This window comes from Nicotiana tabacum, chromosome 17 (assembly GCF_000715075.1).
Source record: "Nicotiana tabacum cultivar K326 chromosome 17, ASM71507v2, whole genome shotgun sequence".
Lineage (NCBI taxonomy): Eukaryota > Viridiplantae > Streptophyta > Magnoliopsida > Solanales > Solanaceae > Nicotiana > Nicotiana tabacum.
The window spans coordinates 125,091,003-125,112,521 of record NC_134096.1 but is presented as its reverse complement, the minus strand read 5'-3'; the positions used below and the strand labels follow the sequence as shown (position 1 = coordinate 125,112,521).

The 21,519-nt window shown below is 35.4% G+C and overlaps 2 protein-coding genes across 7 annotated transcripts; one reads left to right on the top strand and one right to left on the bottom strand.

The window, feature by feature from the left end:
* The first annotated feature begins 1,966 nt into the window (after nucleotides 1-1,966).
* On the top strand, nucleotides 1,967-11,940 carry LOC107785767 (pentatricopeptide repeat-containing protein At4g18975, chloroplastic). Of its 6 annotated transcripts, none has more exons than XM_075235018.1 (8): nucleotides 1,967-2,105; nucleotides 2,249-2,357; nucleotides 2,446-2,525; nucleotides 9,817-9,849; nucleotides 9,953-10,046; nucleotides 10,176-10,319; nucleotides 10,960-11,172; nucleotides 11,352-11,940. In XM_075235018.1, the coding sequence occupies exons 2-8, from the start codon at nucleotides 2,277-2,279 to the stop codon at nucleotides 11,535-11,537; spliced, it is 831 nt and encodes a 276-aa protein (XP_075091119.1). In that variant the 5' UTR covers nucleotides 1,967-2,105; nucleotides 2,249-2,276; the 3' UTR covers nucleotides 11,538-11,940. The 6 variants fall into 6 exon arrangements, with proteins under 6 accessions (XP_075091119.1, XP_075091122.1, XP_075091121.1 ...); XM_075235020.1 differs by having other exon boundaries at nucleotides 1,971-2,105; nucleotides 2,262-2,357; XM_075235019.1 differs by having other exon boundaries at nucleotides 1,993-2,105; nucleotides 2,237-2,357.
* A 1,222-nt stretch (nucleotides 11,941-13,162) lies between these two features.
* Nucleotides 13,163-19,220, bottom strand: LOC107785766 (subtilisin-like protease SBT5.6). Its single transcript, XM_016607139.2, has 9 exons — nucleotides 19,072-19,220; nucleotides 18,783-18,975; nucleotides 18,386-18,565; nucleotides 17,731-17,842; nucleotides 15,037-15,598; nucleotides 14,797-14,894; nucleotides 14,332-14,689; nucleotides 14,024-14,237; nucleotides 13,163-13,826 (listed from the first exon to the last, which is right to left on the bottom strand). The coding sequence occupies exons 1-9, from the start codon at nucleotides 19,144-19,146 to the stop codon at nucleotides 13,291-13,293; spliced, it is 2,328 nt and encodes a 775-aa protein (XP_016462625.1). The 5' UTR covers nucleotides 19,147-19,220; the 3' UTR covers nucleotides 13,163-13,290.
* Between the last annotated feature and the right edge of the window lie 2,299 nt (nucleotides 19,221-21,519).

Below are 21,519 nucleotides of genomic sequence, written 5' to 3'. Positions count from 1 at the left end.
GCATACTAGACATGAGATCTAGACATTTAAGGCTTATTTTGAAATTTTTTTGGAATTATTGAAAAGTATTTTATCAAGAATTTAGTAATTAGAATATATAAAGAAGTGGTTAATTTCTACCAGTATGCTCCGATGGCTTAACGCTAATTTTATGGTTATAATCACGTTCAGAAATTTACATGCAAGGAACATAAAAACCTTTTTTTTGGGGTAAATAACATGAAAACTTAATATTAGAACTTGGGTGGGATATAAAATCCTCCATGTAAAGGAAGATTTCAGCCGACGTTGAGCTTTCGTTGAAAAAATCACCCATTGTTAATTACCAAAATATTGGAAAACTAATATGTTAACACAGTGATAGGTACAATATTATGTGAGAGTTTAACTTATTAATATTTGTTAAGAAAATTTTAGAAGCGTGTCAGTTTCAAAGCTCTTGGAATGGTCATAATTAACGCATTTTAAAAACTAACTAAAATATTGGCGGCTGATTATATTTAATCTACATTCACCCGGTCATCAAATTAAGGCAATGTATAACTTATCAACTTGCTGCACTCTTAAGGACAAATCAAATCAGAGCGAAAATCTCTTTCCACAAATCAAAGTCCTAACTACCAATCCTGTTCATATCTGAATTTATTTAATTCAACCAGCTCTTTAGATGTACTGAAATTCCTTAGCGCATGTAAATATTTTTAGAAGAAAAGAACTATAGGTAAAATTTTGACGAAAAGAAGAAATGGATAAAGAACCAGTGGGCGCCATTTGGTAGCAAGGATTGGGTCATTTGTTACTTTAATTTCTACATCGGAACTTTACATAACTGTCACAGTTTTAAAAGAAATATAACAAATTTTTAGCAGGAAATCCAATATTACACCTGTGGTAGAAAAATATTTATATTTGTAGCACACAATTCCATTAAAATAAGAATATTAATTATTAATCCCTAAACATAAGCAATTTGAATGGAAAATCAATAATTCTTTGTACAAAAATCATGCCTTTTTTTTTCTCTTTATCTATTAGCTTTCCTTCTTTTTCTTCATCTTCTTAATTTTGTTTTCTGCCGAAGCCAATATATTTTCTAAATTTGTTCCATTTGTTTTATTTTTAATTATCTTTCTTAAGTTTTTCTCTTCCTTCTTTCTTCCTTTCTTAACATAAAGATCTTACTTCGATAATAATATGTGTTAATATATACAAAACATATATATAAAAAATATGCATTGAATTAACATATATAAAATATACAAAAAAATATACATAAAAAATACATCTTCAATTAAGACGACACTTAGACATGTGAAATATACATAAAAAAATATATCTTAAATTTAATTAAGATGGAACTAGATATAAAATTAAGATGGCATATATATATATATACACACATCCTGAATTAAAATGGCACTTGACATATAAAATATATTTGATTTATACATTAAAAATACATCTTAAAATAAGATGGCACTTCACAAATAGATATACAAAAATTATATACATAAAAATACATTTTGAATTAAAGTGATACTTGATATATAAAGTATAAAAGACGTATAAATCAATACATCTTGAATTTAGGTGGCATTCATATACGTATCAGATTTTTAAAAATGGAGTGAAGAAGATGAATGTTAGAAAGGGAGAATGGAGATGGACAAAAAAAGTACTTCCCGTGATTAGCGAGTGAGTTAACTTATTAAATGTTGAGCTTAATTTTTATAATATGCTAATAAAAAAAAAAAATGCTCTTTATGGAATAAACAATAAATGATACTATTTTTTAAAATAATACTTAAAAAAGTATCAAACGTCTTAAAAAGCTCTTCTACATTTCCAGTTTTAAAAGCCCAACTCGTTGGAGAAATGGCAGCCCAAATATCTTCCAACAGTTCAAATTCGGATCTCAAACCCGATTCATTCCGACCCGCCAATTCCACCCATTTTCTTTCTCCGACGAACTCACTCCCATCAGTTTCTACAACGAAATAGAAATGTATGTTCCTCTTTCTTCTCTAATCCACTGAAGGAAGCTGGAAAGAAAATTAATTGTTTTTTCAGTTCTCAGTTATTTTCCATCACTCTTGCAGAAACAGGTACGTAATACATATTGGTATTTTTTCCCCTACAGATAAGTCAGGTAATACTAATGCATATAGTTTTGAGTTACAAATTTTCTAGTTTCCCTCTTAAGAATCTTTCTTAGTTATTAGAGTCGCTGATGTAGATATTTGGCAAGATTTGATTTTTAGGACTGCTGTGTTAGAATGGGAGCTTCTCTGCAATTTGAGTTCTTCAACTGTAACCTTTTGCTAAAGGGAATTAACTCAACCCGCTTATCCAAAAAGGTTGGAGTGAGAAACTCTTTTTTTTGCTTTACTTTTTTGGTACAGATTATTATTCAGTACATAAGGTTCGGTTCTACTATGGTTGCAGTTAAATATAACCTCTGCCGTTAAACATTCCCAGAAGCAGGGAGAGCTATCTCTCACTATCTCTGATGTTGCTGATCAGAAGTAAGTAACAATTTAACACTACCCCATTAACACATTTGTTTGAAAACTGAACCATATGAGTTCTACCAATTTCCAATGGCCTCATAAGAGAAGGGCCCTGTAAATGACAGAAAACTCTAGTGAAGAAAGCTGTGCAACTGAGTTGATCAACTAACTGTGGCACAAAGATTAAATTGAAGTGAAAAGAGGGAACTAAAAGAACTTTTGATAAAATCAAATCATTACATAGTTGTAAAGAACCAGTGCAATGAACCTTGACTTTATAACCATTAGGAAGTGTAACAAGATAAGAAAAAGGTAAAGGCTGAATGTTGTGTAGAAGATGTTTATTAGGAGTCATGTGGTTGGTTGCACCTGAATCTAGAATCCAAGTGTTGATTTTTAATTGTGAGGCACAACATAGAGCAAGAGAATAAACAGCAAGACTGCAAACCACACCTGCACAAACAGCCATAGCACCAGTGTTGTTGGATAAGTCTTGAGATGGTGGAGAGATGTGAGACTGCTGGAACAGGCTCATCAGGTATTGATACTGCTCCTTGCTGAACCCATGGACAGGGTTGAGGGTGACATTCTCAGAAGAATTCTGACCTTCTGAAGTAGAAATGTCACCCGGAGTGCAAGCAGCAATTTTTCTTCCCTAGATGAACTTGAAATCACTTGGGAACCCATGAAGTTTATAACATTTCTCAACAGGGTGCCCAGGCTTTGTACCGTATTTGTACACAAGATTTCCCCTCTTGATATCAAAGTTGACCTTCTCAGGGTAAGGTTTGGGTCCATTGTTGAACTGAGCAGAGGTAGGAGTGGACTTCACAGAGAAACAAGCTGATTTTGATATAAAAGGACTACCAAAAGACTGAATTTCCCTTTGACTCTCATCACGAAGAAGAATGGAATATGCCTTTCCTAGGGTTGGCATAGGACACATCATAAGATGTTGCTTCTAGCATTGGATAAGTGTCATTCAACCGTGTTAGGAAATGGATAAGTTTCTAACCATCACTGCATTGTGGTTCAGCTCCACAAGTGTAGGCTGGAGCAAAGGAAGCAGTTTTCAGCTCATCCTAGAGTTTTCTAAGTTCAGTATAATAGCTAGTAATATCAGAAGAACCCTGAGAGACCCCTGCAATTTTTCTCTAAATTTGATAATATCTACTAGCACTAGATTGCCCATATCTTTCATCTATATCCCTCCATAGGTCCCTATCAGTGTCACAATGTAAGACACTATCAACAATGTCTTTGGACATAGCATTGTTGAGCCAAGCAAACACCATATCATTGCACCTAACCTAATAGTCATAGAGAGGAGAACTAGGTGAAGGTTGGGAAATTCTACCATTAATCATACCAGCCTTATTCTTAGCAGATAATGCAATCAATACATTTTTTCTCCATGAAGTGTACTATGTCTCTGAAAAAGGAACAGATACCAACAGGACACCTCAGGACACCTGGATTGTCTGATGGATGGACATAGAGAGGATGTGAGGGGTCGATGATTATAGGAGAAGATTCAAGGACAGTAGGGGAAGAGGTCGATTCTGTACGCATGACTTTAATCAACACACAAAACAACACAATCTGTCACGACCCGTTTTCTGAACAAGTCGTGACCAGCACCCGATCACTAAATTTGACCGAGTGAGCCATCTGCGCTTGTTAAATCTATTATAACTTCAAACTTTATATGCAACAAGGCAATACTTTAACCAAATACTTTTAATTAATTTGAATATTTAAAATATCCAATTCCAGAACTTTGTTCGTAGTAACTACTGAAATACTGCTAAGTTATTATCAAAAACATCTGAATCTTAACCCACCAACTGTGTCTATGAAGCCTCTACTGATAAACTGGCGCACTGCTCAGGACATGAGATTTCCTGGTCAGTTCTCTAAGTAAACAAAAAAATAGCTAAATAATGACGTACTCCACGAACAAAAGCGGAGCTCACCAATAGCACTGGAAGTAAGGGAAGTCCTAACCTGTAGCCTGCTCGCCTGCAAAACCGGTTCCCACGTTGTACCGCAGACCAACGTAGGTTCCCAAAAGAGAACGTTAGTACCAATTGTACTCAGTGAGACTCAATGACAGGGAACACAACTTTAATAAAATATACATTACAAGCGAAGATTCTAAATACATGGAAAACATAAAGCTTCTAAGAACAATTCTAAAATAATTGCATAACAACAGTTTATGAATATTCTAAAAGAAATTCTTTTTTTATCTAAAAAAATACTTCACTTTATGCTTCAGGAGTTCTAACTATTCTGACTTATTTTTGTCTTAGTCACCGTGTGATCGGCACGGGTTCGATCCCAACCTGATCGAATAGGCCCAATCCACGAGGTGCCACTCGCTTCATGGTTCTCAACGCTCATGTATCATACCTTAGCCTGACTAGGCAAATTCTCAGCAACGAGACCCTCGGCTCGTGTGCTCCCTACTTTGGCACAAGTAGTTTCAGGAAGTCGACGCCTTGATCAAGACCCTCGGCCTGGACGATGACCCCTTCTCCGAATAGAGGATACTCCCTAAAATACTTTAATAACAAATTGTTCTGTGTGACCTCGCTATGGTCTAAATCAACTTTCTTGACCATTCAAGTCTAAATCTTTTCTGGAACAACCTATACATACTCATACGGATTTCCTTAAATGTAAAGCATGGCAAAATCATGAAATAAACATTCAAAAGTAATTCTAAAGATTCTTGCTTCTTCATGAATTTTCAACATGAAAATGGCATATAAGAATAACACAAAAATCTGAAAATTTATGCACATATATCATAATAAATCATCTAAACTTTAGCTAGAACAATTCTAAGTTAATAGGTATTCACTAGCTCCATTTAAGTACATATTAACTCTTTTAAGCAATTCATCAAACACCTTGTATGCGTGCTTTTGTGAGTTAAACCACTTTAGTAAAGGGTTATATCAACTCACCTCAAAACTCGTCGAGCCAATACGCAGGCCCCAGTCCAATTTATACCCGTCAAACAATCGATTCTACAACAACTAGTGCATTTTAATTAATTTTAAAGTTTCACACCTAAACATGGAACTTACTGTTGATATAGAGAAAGAAGGGAATTAACAATTCAAATCTTACATACTACTACTGTAGGATAATTGACAATAGGGAATTTTATATACCTAAGTTCAAGAACTAGTGATTTGTAAAGAAACTCGGAACTTTCCGTTGCCTGCATGAGTGCTGCGTCTATCTCGTGGTTGCCTCTGTTTCATGAGCAAATAGAATGCTAATTCTGTTTTTCGTATAAGGCTTTTGTATGCCTTTTGCCTTCCAACAGCTAGGCTTCCCCCCCTGTTTTGACTTAACTAATAATTAATGATACCCATTTTTAATAATTAATAACATCAAAATTATTAATATTCCCCTAATTGTATATCCAATTATTTATAAATAGAGAAGTAACTCAAAAATCAATTACAAGGGTTTAAATCCGTAATAGAAGTATAATTTTTATGCACTCAAAGCAAGAAAAAAAAATTAAATTCTTTATTTAGCGTGTTTTGAAACTTTTATAGATTTGAGAAGTGTTACACAATCAAGGATCGATTTCACACAACAACGACAATACCGATTTCAAATGAATCAAAACATACAACAAAGACTACAACATAACAGATACGTCTCTCAATTAGGTTAAACGATATAGACTAAGAAGTGGATAGATAGTACTGTATCTCCTTCACAATACTCTGAAGGAGTAAAGCCTTGTTCAACAGAACTAGAAAATGCTGAAGCTTTCCTCAAAATGTTGCTGGAAAAGTTCAAATCTCGTCGGAAAATCGCGAAATAGCCCTTGTTGAAAACAACTGAAAAACTTCAAAATTGAGAAATCTGAACTGATAGGATGAACAACCTCATCGAGTACCACAGGAATCGAAGCTCTGATACCATGTTAACTGATGAAATTGACTGGAATTTGAGTGAATGGATCGACAAAACCCTGGGTTCTAGTCGGCGGAGAGAGTCTGTAGACACCATTGGGTAAATAAGAAATGAAGATGATCCATTCGTTGATCTTAGGACACGATGGGCCTATTAGTATGTATAACATTAGGTTCAATAAAATAAGCCGGACATGGGCCGGGTCCCAATATAAAAGAAAATAAAACGAAATGGCTCAACTATACAAAAGGCCCAATTAGGAGAAAAACTATCCTGGATTAGATTTATGTGAAGCAGAAATCCCAATTCTATCAATATTTGATAGTGGATTATTCCTTCTCTTGAAGTAATCGAGTATATTCCACATAGTATTATATCAAGCTGAATTTCATGTTAAATTTTTTTTTTTATCTTCTCTAATTTTTTTGTTCTTTAAATATCCTGTCTTCAGTGAGCTGAGGACATGACCTGTCACGCCCCGAACCTGGGCCTGGACGTAACACGACACCCGGTGCCTAACTACATGTGACCGAGCTAACCAACTGGCTGACTGAATTAACATGTGATATCATAACATACTGAATGCGGAAGATAAACTAACACATGATGATATACTGAAAGTCAGAATGATATAAATCAAGTGTGGAAATACTAACACAAGTCTAAAACGTGTCTGTAGCCAACATTGCTTAACATGAAAAGCCCGTGACTCTGTCTAACTGTTACTCTAGTCTATGAAGCCTCTAATGAAGCACTGAAAACACAAATTGTCTGAAAATACTGAAGACTATAAGGTAATGATAATGCCACGAAAGAACTGGGGATCACCAAATAGCTGGTATGAGAATCCTAGTGCTCTGAATCGTCAACCTGTAAATCATTACCTGCATCATGAGATGTAGGCCCCGGGCAAAAAAAAGGACGTCAGTACATTTGAATTGCACTGGTATGTAATGTAACTGAAAGAAAGAATTATAAACACTGAAACTGAAACTAAGCTGATGACTGATAATTGATAACTGAAATGATAACTATTGAAACTGAAACTAAAATGATAACTGATAATTGAAATGATAATACAACAACAACAACCACCCAGTATAATCCCACTAGTGGGGTCTGGGGAGGGTAGTGTGTACGCAGACCTTACCTCTACCCTGGAGTAGAGAGGCTGTTTCCAATAGACTCTCGGCATCCTTCCCTCCAAGAACTCCCCACCTTGCTCTTGGGGTGACTCGAACTCACAACCTCTTGGTTGGAAGTGGAGGGTGCTTACCATCAGAGCAACCCACCTTGTCATAATTGAAATGATAATGATAACTAATAACTGATAACTAAAATAATAATGATAACTAATAACTGATAACTGAACTGAACAAAGGAAGTAAGGATATGAATACTTCCTCTTCTGAATGATGAACCACCTGTTTATCTGAATAAATAAACTGCGGCCTCAAGCCCAATATATATGTGCACAAACTGCGGCCTCGAGCCCAAGTATACGTATACATAACTGTGGCCTCAGGCCCAAAGATGCATAAAGCATTAACTGCGACATCATGCCCAAATACAAGGGTTCAACATTCAGGGATTTAAAATCAGGAACTGAGAATCATACTGCTATACATGATACTGAAATACTGAATCATATTGAGTTACATGATACTCGAATGCTGAATAGAACTAGACTGAGACATGTATTCATGAACTGATTATGAAAACTGAAACTTCAACTGTTAATGACATGCTGAGTAATCTAGACTGAGACTCATGGGCATCAAACCCAAGTCTATGTTGATTACGCACTGATTTCACAACGTTCAGAATGAAAGTCATGAACGAGTTACGAAACTAGAGAATAGAAGTTCTGCAACTATTCAAGGAACTAGGCTTAACTATATTTCTGAGGCAATTAGTAACGTGATAAAAGAAACATAGTGTAGGGAGAATCATTAACATTCCCAAACATAGAGAGTTAGCCTCACATACCTTAACTTCCTGCTCTTGAGCATAATACATCATTCGCCAACCCTTTCAACTTTAATCTATATCAATACAAGTCAAAGGGATTCCAAATTAGCAACAATACTCATGTTTTGGTCACTTAGGCATTTTATCAAACACTTGGTGGCATAAAGCTACATAACCCTTATTAATGGTGTTTCTACACCCAACAAGCTATTCTCTTGCTCCTAGATAAATTCTAAAATCTCAAATTGTTATAATCAACATTATTCTTCATCACCCATAAGATAAACAACAACCTTAACGAATAATCAACAATTAACAACCCAAATTTGGAATAATCAACAACCCATATATCATGAACTAGAGTCTATAATCATTAATCCAATGGTATAATCAATTAGAGGGTGAAGACATTACCTTTTTGAAGTTCAATCCTCTTGAATTCGAGTTCTAGGGTTTCTTCTCTCAACAATGATGCCCCAATCGAATATCTAATGATTTGGAGAGTTTACCCATGTTAATAAGGTGTTGGGGAATTGAAATCAACTTAGAACTTACCTTGGATGGTGGAGGGACCTTTGAGGAGTTAGGTTCTGAGCTTCCCTTTCTAGAGCAAGTTTTTGTGTTTTGGGGTATGGGGGACGAAGTAGGGCTTTAAAATGACCCCCCAAGTGCGCCCCCGTGCACCTGAAGGCCCGACCGCGCACCTGACCGCGCAATATGGCAGTAGCACTGCCTCAAGTGCGCGGCCGCGCACGTGACCCTCCTGGCGCGCACCTGGGCGCGCATATTGCGCACTGCTCTGTAAAACGCACATAACTTTTTGCTTAGAGATTCGTTCAGGCTCCACAATATATTGTTGGAAAACTATTTCAAAGGGCTACAACTTTCATCTTTTGAGTTTTCCCAAATTCCTTACACATTTTCACTAAATCCTGTTGGAAGACGGACATTTTGTAAACTTAGTCAATTTTGTCGAATCTTATGCACCTCACTCTCCATCTTGATTCTGAAACAACTATTTTCACCCATACTCATTCCACTAGGACTTCACGTGTCTAACATATCAAATTAATACCCATTTAACATATCCACACCTAGTCCGAATGTACGGGGTGTTACATGACCCTTGATAGAAAGGTGTGGAGGTCGAGGATTAGGGTAGAAGGTTAGTAGGTAGTCGAGTGTGTGTCTTCCCCATACCGGTAGTAGTAGTAGTCAGCCTTGTATTCGGTTATTGAAAGTCTTGATTACGACATGTTTTCTTATTATATTGCCGTTGATACTGCTTGTTCTCTTATTATATTGTTATTGTTACTGCTTGTTTTCTTATTATCTTGTTGTTGGTATTGCTTGTTGTTACTGCTTTCTTTTTCTTTCCTTGAGCCAGGGGTCTATCGGAAACAACCTCTCTACCCTCAAGGTAGGTGTAAGGTTTGCATACACACTATCCTCCCCAAACCCCACTCTTGGGTTATACTGGGTTTTTTGTTGTTGTTGTTTAAATATTATGGGCGTGGATGCAGGAAAGTTCAGAAGGCTGGAAAAGTAGAACATCACTTATGGAAGAAAAGGGAATCTGCTGGATCTGGGCAAAAAGCGCTCAATCTCGTTCGGCTTGTAAGTTTTGTCAAATTATTCTGTCTTATTATTATAGTACCATGCTGAAAGGTATATTTTCTCTTATACCTGAAGTAGATGTATTTTTAACGTTGCCTTCTGTTTTCCTTTTGATTTGTAAATGGATAGATTTCTGGACTTCCGAATGAGAAAGAGTCTGTTTATCGTGCATTAGATAAATGGATTGCATGGGAGACAGAGTTTCCGTTGATTGCAGCTGCTAAGGCTCTAAGAATCTTAAGGCAACAGCGGATGTGGAAACGAGTAATTCAAGTAAGATGCATGAGAACTTTATTTATTATTTTTAGCATGGGAAATGGCCTATGTTGGATAGCATCTTGTCTTGATAAATTATGAAGCTTTGTAGTGATAAATATCACTTTTTAACAAGCTATGACATTTGAAGCCTTTGCTTAGCTTCATAAGTATCACATTCAACTACTTATTGAACTGACCAAGAACAAAAGGGTTCTGTTTCAGTTTCTTTCCTTTTTACCATTTCCTCTTGAAGTTGCAAGACTAAGAACTCTGTTGCTGTTGCACTCTTAATTTTCTCAGTTGTGTGGAAATGTTATTTATCTCTTGTCACTACACAATCAGCATCAACTCTTTTTGCGATTCACCTTGATGTATTTGTGGTTCATTACCAATTCTACAAGTATTACTTGAATGTATTGACTACCAGTTTCATGTAAGTGGAATTGAAATTGATGCCGAGATTTGCTTTAACTCCTCTCAATTGTCAGGACATACTAAATCCGCTTGGTAGAAATGAGAAGTCCTTGTGGTTGAGTTTATGCGAATCTTAATTGTTAGACAGATCATGGTGACTAGTTTGACTGGGTACTCAAGTCTTTCGGAATGGCCATATCTTTCAACAAATAATGCTTGATCTCTATCACTCTATGCTTAGGTTGCTAAGTGGATGTTGAGCAAAGGTCAAGGAGCAACAATGGCAACCTATGATACACTTCTACTGGCATTTGATATGGACAAAAGGGTAGATGAAGCAGAAACACTATGGAATATGATTTTGCATACAAGCACACGGTCTGTCTCAAAACGGCTCTTTTCCAGGATGATTTCATTGTATGATCATCATCATGTGCTGGAGAAGATAGTTGAGGTAAATGAAGCTCGTTTGCATGCTTCCTAATTAGTTTCAAGTATAATTGGTTGCTTAGTTCCCTACCTTCAGAGCATCCTGATGTCATATACTACTCTCTTCTATCTTTTTCATAATGGATTTCCTCTACTCTTGAAAGTTTAATGCTGTTTTCTGAAGCATGCTCCTTGAAATTTCAGGTGTTCGCAGATATGGAGGAGTTAGGGGTAAAACCCGATGAAGATACAGTCAGAAGAGTTGCAAGAGCCTTCCAATTTTTGGGCCAAGAAGATAAGCGTAAACTGGTTCTCCAAAGGTATCAAAGCAAATGGAAATATGTCCATTTCAATGGTGAAAGAGCAAGAGTGAGAAGAGACACGGAATGAATAAAGCTATTCGGAGAACACTTATCAAGTGGCATTGGTTAACGTCTTGATCAGATGCATACAGTCTTTTCTCTGGAGCGTTTGTTTCGTTTCTATGCCTTGCATTGGTGGGGAAGACTGGTATGTAGTTGGTTGATATTGTACATATACTAGAACATATTCATGTCCGAGAACATCGAACTTACTGTAATTGTATTGATATATGCCTGTTGAGATTGTATTTTGAATGTCAAGACTCTACTTGGCTGATGATATGACACATAACTAGAAGTCTACAAGATTGATCAAATTGTATCCTTATCGCAGTTGGTTGCTTTTGCAAAAGCAAGGGTAGCAAACCATACTACAACTTATAGTGTATGGGATTTTCCCAGTTATACTGATTTCATTGGGCTTTTTGATAGGATGCTTGGTTATGGAGGTGTTGTTTCGTTTATGTTTTAACATATTTGTATCTAAATTTCATGTACAGAGACCTTCCTTTCAACTATTAATTGTTTCGAAGTATTCATGTAGATAGACCTTCCTTTCAACTATTTATTATGTATTATACACAATTCTTTAAGTTTTTTCACATCATATTGGGAGAAGACCGAATATTTGAGAATAAGAGAAAATACAAACTGATTTGCCAACAACAAACATTTGATCATACCAAAAATATAACGGAGGGTAAAATTGACCCATTTCAGGTAATATAATAAGCAAACGGAGACAAAATTTATAGAATGACTTCAAAAAGGCCAACCAGGGCAAATAATTCGGAATGGGGAAATGGGACGGCAGTGAGTTGGTCCAAGCCCACATACGAAAGGGGACCTCTTTTATGTTTCTTTTTAATTTCTCGGAAATTGCGGATAAGTATCTCGGATTAAATTTATGCGAGGTGTTTGTATTCTCACTTTAAAAAATTAAATACCAGCCGCTCACTTTACGGAACGCAAAACGCCATTGTTAAGCAAAGAGAGTAAACATAGATGATTGATCCATGGGAGAAAAAAGAAGGGAGACTGTGTTAGGATCGGAAAGCCGGGTAGTGCGAAATTTAGCCAAACAACGTTATAATGATAATAACATAGACAATGCAAGTTGATAATAACGGCAATTAAAGAAGATACAAATTTAACGTGGTTCGGTCAAGGTGACCTACGTCCACAAGCGGAGAGAAGCAATTTCACTATACCAACAAGAGTACAAAAGAAAGTACAAAATTAGAGTAAATACTCCAAAGAAAGGGTTCACACAAGTGTTTCCCGACACTCACTCTCTTACAAAATACTCTATAATGAAATAAAGGAGGAGAAAGAAAGACAAGAGTGAAAAGCTCTTGAATTGGTGTGTTTGCAAATGGGGAGAATCTCCTCTATTTATAGCAAGAAATCAGTGGCCTAATAGTGGATATTATGTCATGGCAAATGTCATGATCCACAAATTTTGTTATAATGGATATTATGTCATGGCAAATGTGATGAAAATTTGGCAATATTAGAGACCGGGTAATAATACCATTATTATCGGTAGTAAAGGTAGAATAACTAACTTCAATCCTTTTCTTGTTAGCTATGACACCTATCTAATATTTACATTCTTAAAATACTACTGCACACTGAGACTTGATAAAGATAGAAATGAGAAATGCTTTGTTTATTCTTTATAGAGAATTCTTTGCTTCAAAAGTAAAAGTTATGTGCACCGAGGGAAAACCAAAAAAAAAAAACAGAGCACTATATCTATACTGGTATGGTTTGAGGATTTATGCCAATTTGACTGCAATTGGACTCCTAACATTATGGATTCCATCATTCCAGGAATACCATCCAAACACATACTGATCTTTCGGAATACTGTCAATCATATCACTTCGAACTTTCACTGTAATAGTGAACGTCCTCTTCGAACCAACGTGCTTAAAAGACAAGACGGGAGGAGAAATCTCAACAGAGAATCCCAATGGAGGTTTAGCACTGGCAAAGTAAACACTCTTTGGTGCACCAACATTTGTCAACCTTCTGCTAACAGTAACAGTACCATTGAGATTGGGAATAGCCAGAGATGGATAATTTAGGTTGTTAGGTAAATGTGATTTCTTGGGACACTTGAAGGATTTGTCAAGATCCTTAATACCAGAAGCGCAAAGGAAGAGAAGATAGTCTTGGTAGGAAGCATCGTAGACAAGTCCAGGATCTGCTGCCTTTGATGGCCTGAAATGCCCTCCTCCGAATTGGAATGGATCTGCTGGCTTCCCTGATGCATCCGTTATTTGCTCACCAACATTATTTCGTAATCCAGCTGAAAATATAACGATTGATCAGTTCAAAATACAAAATTTTGGACGAAAAAGGAGTTTAAATTCTATACACCGACAATGTAAAATAATGTTTACACACTATCAGGTCACCTGCAGCAAAATAACTATATATGTTATAACAGGTTAAAATACTGTAGTTAGTGTATATAAGTTAAGTTCAAAAGTAGTTGAGAGGTACCTGAGGTTATAAGAGCAGATCTTATTGCAGCACTGCTCCAAGTGGGATGTATAGCCTTCAAAAGTGCAGCGGCGCCACCGACATGTGGGCAAGACATGGAAGTACCTGAGATTATGTTATACTCAACCACACGATCATCGATATCTAGTTTCGTTGGGGAAGATCCGCCACTCCATGCTGCCAATATATTCAGCCCTGGTGCGGTGATATCAGGCTGTGGAAGTAGCGAAAATCAGAATTTAATTTAGATGAGGAAGCATAAATCATAAGTCAGGTAAATATCTTAAGTTTGTTATGTAAATTCTGACCTTGAGGATATCAGGTGCAACTGCACTTGGACCTCTACTAGTGAAGGAAGCCATGTAAGGTGCTGGTTTAGAATGCAAAACTGTTTTAGCTGGGACAATATATGCCACTGGGGACTTTGTAGAATTGATGTAGTTGAGAATCTGCATTGCACTTTTATAGTCCACTGCAGTGGCTGGAAGAAAGTGAGGATCAGCTACTAATTCAGCTCCATTTGCTTTATTATTTCCTAGTATGTAACCAATTCCTCCTGCCCTTTTCACCTCTCCACCTTTTCCTACTCTTGTCCCGTTCCCTCTCAAGCATATTACTATCTTCCCCTTGGCCTTTTTCGGCGAAAGGGAACCTGGTAAACATTGCCTGAATTTTTTTTTTGAAAAAGTTTCAGATAGTGTTTAACATAATCAACCAAAAGAAAATTATGATTATTAATTAAAAATATTGAAACTTTGAGGCAAGGAGAGTACCCTGCTACATCTTTGGTTACGTTAGAGTTGATTACTTGTCCTGCATAAACTAGAGGGTACATCTCCTTCTCGAGCTTGTAAGGTGTAACTGTTTGTCCCTGATATTAAGCAAACGAAAAATGGATTCAATTTCATTCCAATATGAATGTAATTAAATAGATAAAGGAAAACGTTATGATCCTAGTGTTACAACATTTTAGATGAAATAGTGTACAGAAAATGAATAGATTATCGTGTTACCGTAAATTTCTTGCCATTTCCTAGGATAACAGGTGACAAGAATGCTCTGTCAACACTGCTAGCACCAACAGTGATAATCCAGGGAGCTGTGTTAGACAATGTAGAAGGTGCAGGTCCTGAATTCCCTGCACTACAAGACACAACAATGTTTTTCTTCACAGCATAAAGTGCTCCAATAGCAATGCTATCTTGATCAAAAGGCTGAGGTTCTTTTGTTCCAATAGAAATGCTAATAACATCAACACCATCTGCAATAGCATCATCCATTGCTGCTAACATATCTTCGTCAAAGCAAGTGTTTCCATCTTCTTTGCCCTCCTTCGGAATAGCCCAGCAGACTTTGTACATTGCTAGCCGTGCGAGTGGCGCGCCACCCGAGGCGGTGCCAGATGCAAAGCCACCAATGGCAGAGACATTTGGAACCTTTCTGCCTCCTGCTGTTGATGATGTATGAGTTCCATGTCCATCCTTGTCTCGTGGAGATAGATAATCTAGAGTTCGGTTTAGAGGGCCATAATATTGCTCGTAACCTTTGATGTAGTACCTAGCTCCAATTATTTTCCTGCAATAGAAGTCCCAAAGTAGCATAGGAGAATAAATATTAAAGTTATCTTACATAATTAGGAGAAGCAAGTTCAGGATTTAGAGTTGGTGGGTTCAGAATGCGTGTACTCTTTTTATATGTAAACATTTTAAAAAATTTCAATCAAGCCGAACCAATTTCCTACCATGATAGGCAAAAATAAAAGAACTAGAATTATCTCGCTTGATAAAGACAGGCTATAAAAATAGGCAAGAATAGGAGACCAAAAATTATCTTGCTAGGCAAAGACAGATAGCTCGTAGGTGGGATCAACGGGACATGTCACAATTAAGGAAGGAGGTAGACTGGGAAAGAATTATGGATAAAGGTCTTTCCATCTTTCTTACTAACTAGCCCTTTTTTATTTGGAAGATGGGCGCGTTAAGGCATGATTTAGAGAATGTCTCCGGCTAGGGCTCCACTAGTCTGGCTAGCTAGTAAGTAATTCTTGATCAGGGCGGGCTGATCCTATGAAATAAAATTATTTAGTTTAACTCACATGACCACCCTAAATTTGCCTGAGATGATCAATTAGACAAGATATCAAGATATGATCCCAACATTCCCACCCTCTCCCTCCCCTGTCACCATGAATAAAACATTTTCTTCTAGAGAAAAGAAGATGATGCATGAGGGGATCACACTATCTAGTATATAGAGGAAAAGGTATACAAAATCTTATATTTTGAGTACAACATATATAGTAGCATGGTTATATACGAGAAGGAAAATATGACAAATTAGGCTAATATATTCCACCCACCCCCTACCCTTTGAAAAGAAGGGAAGAAAAGGCTTTCTTCTTCTTAATAAGAAAAAAAAAAAAGGATAGTAGCAGTAACAAATTAGGACAAGAATGTGATAATCAGGCCCACTCCTCCCAACCTCACAATGAAACTTCAAAAGTTTTACTGCTCTAGTGCTCTTTTTGTGACTTAACAGCTAGAAAATGACTTATCATTCTAAAATGGTAGAATTTCATCATCAACTTTCTAAAGGTCAAAAAGCTGCTGCATGGAAGTCATGAGATAGTCAAAATGGATAATATTACTGGCTACTACTGAGAATATCCGTGCAAAACTGGAAGTAAGGGCCTCACAAAATTTCACTATAGACTTCACAATAACCATAATGACAACACACATGCAAAAAACAAATTACTGCACAACAAAGCATTGGAAGGATACAAAGTTCACAAGATGGCAAAGCAAGAATCCAAAAAACAATTAGCAACTTGTCAGCATAACCTCTCTTGGTTTGATTGAAATGGACAATATTGAAATTATTACACTGATATCCTAAGGCCACCAAAGGACAGGCATGGACACCCAATGGGTCCTGTCCTCTCAAAAAAACTCTCTTTCACTCTTTAGAGAGGTACAAGATTAAAAAACTAAACATGTATCTGCTTTCTTTTAATTGATTTTAATTAAGCTAAATTATGAGAATGGTTTAGGGTCAACTGATAAAGAAGACAAAGGAAAACTTCCAAAAATCGGCCTTGAAATTGACCTTTGGCCTTTTCTATTACAAGCCATTTAAATACAATTAATCTTACGAAGTTAGATCAATGTATAAGAGACAAGAGATAAGTGCCAAACACTTCATTTCCAAGCAAATCCTGAAATCCATAATTGGATAAACAAGGCATCATATGATAGGTGCGCACAAAACTTGATGACATGTTTATTAAGCCTACTTATGAAATTTAATAGCAACAACAACTATTATGCCAGTTCCAAATAAGTTGGATTTAAACTAAATGAATCATATTTTTCGTTCAAAGTCATCTCAGCCTTATATTTGTTTAATAAAGTTTATTAAAAAAAGAAAAATAAAGAAATACGTATAGGTTGGTATATTTGATAAACCAAACGTCTAAGGTAGTAAATCAGCTTATTTTAGCAGGAATTCCCAAAACAAAAAGAATGTGGTCTAGGGTTGTAGAGCAGCTGAACATTTTCTAACCCAAGAATGGCTAAAATCCACATTAAATCATTGTAAAACAGGTAGACATCAGATCATCGAGATAATAAAAAGGGATAAGATAAAGAAAGAAAGAAAAAGTTAAAGGAAAGATATAAAACATATGGAAGAGGAATTACACTCACTTATTACAGTTTGAAGAGTTGAAAGCATCTCCAGATTGGCAGATTCCTTTCCATGACTTTGGAATCGGTCCCAACCCTTCATCACTAAAGCTCTTAGATTCTGGCCATAGCCCTGGTAAATCATCCAACAACATTCATCACATAATATCATACTCCAATTTTTTTTTAAGTATCAGACTAGTCAATTAACACTAGTTACAGTTGATAATCTCATAATTAATGAGTCCCGCAACGAGCGCAACCCTCGTGTTCAGTTGCCAGTGATAAGCCGGAGGATAGACACAGTTACACGTCCATCCTATATAACCATAATCCTTAAACATGTTGAATTTTTATTTTAACTTTAGACTCCCTTTGGTACAAGGCTTCTCACAATTTTCCTTATATGTCTATAAGTAGTATTTTTTGAAATACATTTATATATATATATATATATATATATATATATAGGTTGCGCATGTGGCGTGTTATCCCTTTCTACTATTATACATACAAGGCATTAGTCTTACTAATAAGATTGTCTGTATCACTATTGGAGAAACGATAATCACATGCTAGATTATGTAGCCCTTTGTGGAAATACATTTAAAATTTAAAACAAAGGGAAAATAATGCCATATTGGAAATAATGGTAAGCAAATATATATGTATGTACCGCTGTCAAGAACGCCAATAATGACATCTTTGCCATATCTGGCTTTCAGTAGCAAGTTATCCTTGTTCAAGGAATTTGGTTGCACTGACTCTTCCACTCCAGAAAATTCCCATGACCTTGTTGTTTGCAATCTGTATTTCCTTGGCTCACTTTTATACACCGATACCACTTCTTCCAATTCTGTGTTCAAATAATACATAAGGTAAGTTCTTCTACATACAAGAACCTTGTGTTTCTTATACAGGATTTTTTACACTATCAGATTAATTTGACATATGAAAACAAGTTACTCTGACCTAGAAAATAGAGCAATAACCTGCTATAACCAATTAAATTTTACTATATGTAACTTAAACTCTTTCTTTGAAAGAGTGAACTTTTTTCGTGGTTATTATACCAGATAACTTGGAGGCTTCATGTGGGGTGAGAAGTGCAGCAAAGCCATTGATGCTATGTTTGTAACTGTAAATAAGAGAATATCTGGCTTCTTCTTCACTTTCCTTCACTGACATGAGATATGAGTGATGGTTTTCTTCAATCTCATGCAATGCTTTCTCCCCTTTATGTCCTCCAAAATACACTATATAAACCTGCAAAACAAAACCCCATAATTAAAACAAAGAATAAACAGAAGTAGAACTGCGATTAAAGAATCAATGAGAAACTAGAATTGTATATGCTTGTACCTGTTTTTCATGACATGAAGCCAAGATGGGAAGGAGAAGGAGAAGAAGCAAAGAGAATATGGAAAAAATCTTCATATTTAACGAAAATATAATTATAGTGTATGGTATGAATAGTGAAGTGATGATATATATATATACAGAATAAATGGATATTTATAGCAAAAAGGTTGCAGAATCTTATTGGAATTGAATGAATATTTCTATCCGCTTTATGAAAGAGGCTTTACTTCCCAAAGAAATTGTCCTTTTTAGACCTATTGTGGACCTAGAGAATCTCTAACTAAAAGGGTAATCTGGTCATTAAAGTGACGTTAAGATACATAATTGATATACATGCTAATTATTTCTAGTTCCGTGGCTTGAGTTAAAGAATCTCGAATTTGATTTCTATAGCGAATAAGTTACTAAATAATAGTATAGCGGAAGAGAGAGACTCCAAGTTAAAGAGAATTCTATTTGAATTAGAATTCTACCGATATTTTTAGAATTAATCAAAATAAACACTATAATTAAATGGTATTATATGTATACATGTATATATTAGTGTTTTAAAAGGCCTTTTGGGACAGAGTACTATCAAAACGCCTTGAGGCTCATATGTGGGGCTTAGTTTTGTGAGGCTTATTGCCCCCAAGCGTCCGACTGTGCGCCTTAAACACACGTCTAGCGCTCAATGCTTGGGCTCGCCCAATAATTGCTATGCAAATTATGTGTTGAATTCACTAATTAAAACTATTTACTAAAAAAAATTAGCAAATGAATGATTTAAATATTTTTCATCTATAGGAATATGAAAATTGTGAATAACTCAAATAACGAACCATATTATTGCATATTACTGGTTGAAAACATCATGAGGGTGAATATCATTTGAATATTTTTCTGAAAATAAATAACCAAAAGTTATATCTTTACTTGCTGGATCTTAATGTCTTAGTTCTATGCCGCTCAAAATTATTATGTGTATTATTCTGCTATTTAAAAGTAATTTGCATTTACTCATGAAGGAATAATATGTTAAATAATTAGTATTAGAAAAATTTATTGAGTATTTACTTTTAAGAGGTAAAATATGTAGTTTGATAATATTTTTACGAAATTGTGATTTTAATTGTTAACTTGAGACGTTATACTTGATTTATACTAGTAACATTATACAATATTGCATTGTTTATGCTTGTAAAATATGCTAAATATTTTATTTTATATGGGTTTCTTTAATTTTTTTTAGTTTTATTGAATTTTTAATGTATTTTTCTTGTGTTATAATGCTACATTATTAATTTATAAATGATAAAATTTAAAGATTTATGGGGCTTAAGCCCCATATCTATCTCTAGGCTTACGCCTCACCTCCTATATATATCAAATAAAATGCTCCACCTCACCCCACCTTTTAAAATAATGGTATATATACTTCTTCTTTTTGAGAAAGTTAAAAGTGATGGGGAAAGGCACGACTAAGGTTAACACATTTGAACTCGCGACAAACAATATTGCCCTATAGTTGAAATTTCAATTATTCAATAACTTCAGTGTTGACAACTTATGAAATGTTTGTATATTATTACTCACTCCGTCTACAATAGAGTATTTAAGAATACTCCATACTTTTCCCTCCGAATTAATGTCCTTTTCAACCAAAATTTACTATGTATAAAGTTTACATATACCCACCCTTTCACTACTTCATGAATTTTTATTTGGGGTGTTATTCTAAAAAAGGAAAAGAAAATATATGAAATCAATTCTGGATATTTTCCCCTGCTTAATAATCAGAGCATTCACATTGCTAAATCATACTTTAATTCTTATAATCAAACCTAAACATTTAAGCAATTTATAACGTCCAACATAAAGTGTGAAAAGTAAAGCCAAAAGGGAAGGCTTATTATTAGTAAATTGATCTAATAAATCTTTATCTTAACATCAAGCAGACTATGAGGGTGTTTTGATTGGCTTTTAAGCGGGCCAAATTAACTTTTAAGCTCTTTTTAGCTTTTTTTTCCGGTGTTTGTCAAAGTCAAAAAGTGTTTAAAATAAGTTAAAAACAAGTCAAAAGCAATAAGGTGGAAAACCTTAACTTATTACTTTTTGGCTTAAAAGTTATTTTTGCTGAAAAGTCACTTTTTAAGCCAATCCAAACGGGCTCTATAATTTTCTTTAATCTCCCAAAACTTGACATACATAATATGAAAGAAAGATATCACATTTTATATTTTAGCTTCAATTGTATTAAGCACCTCTCTAGCTAATTTAATCTCACAAAAAAAATTGGCATGAGCTTATTCTTTTTTCAAGTTTAAGCGCTTGCCATACATGTATAAGGTAAAAATGGCTCAGGTTAGATGATCAAATAACATCGTGACACATCGAACTGAAAGCAGGTAGAAGGGAAATCAAATGATAATCGGTACCAGGAATAATAACTGTAATTGGTACAGATGG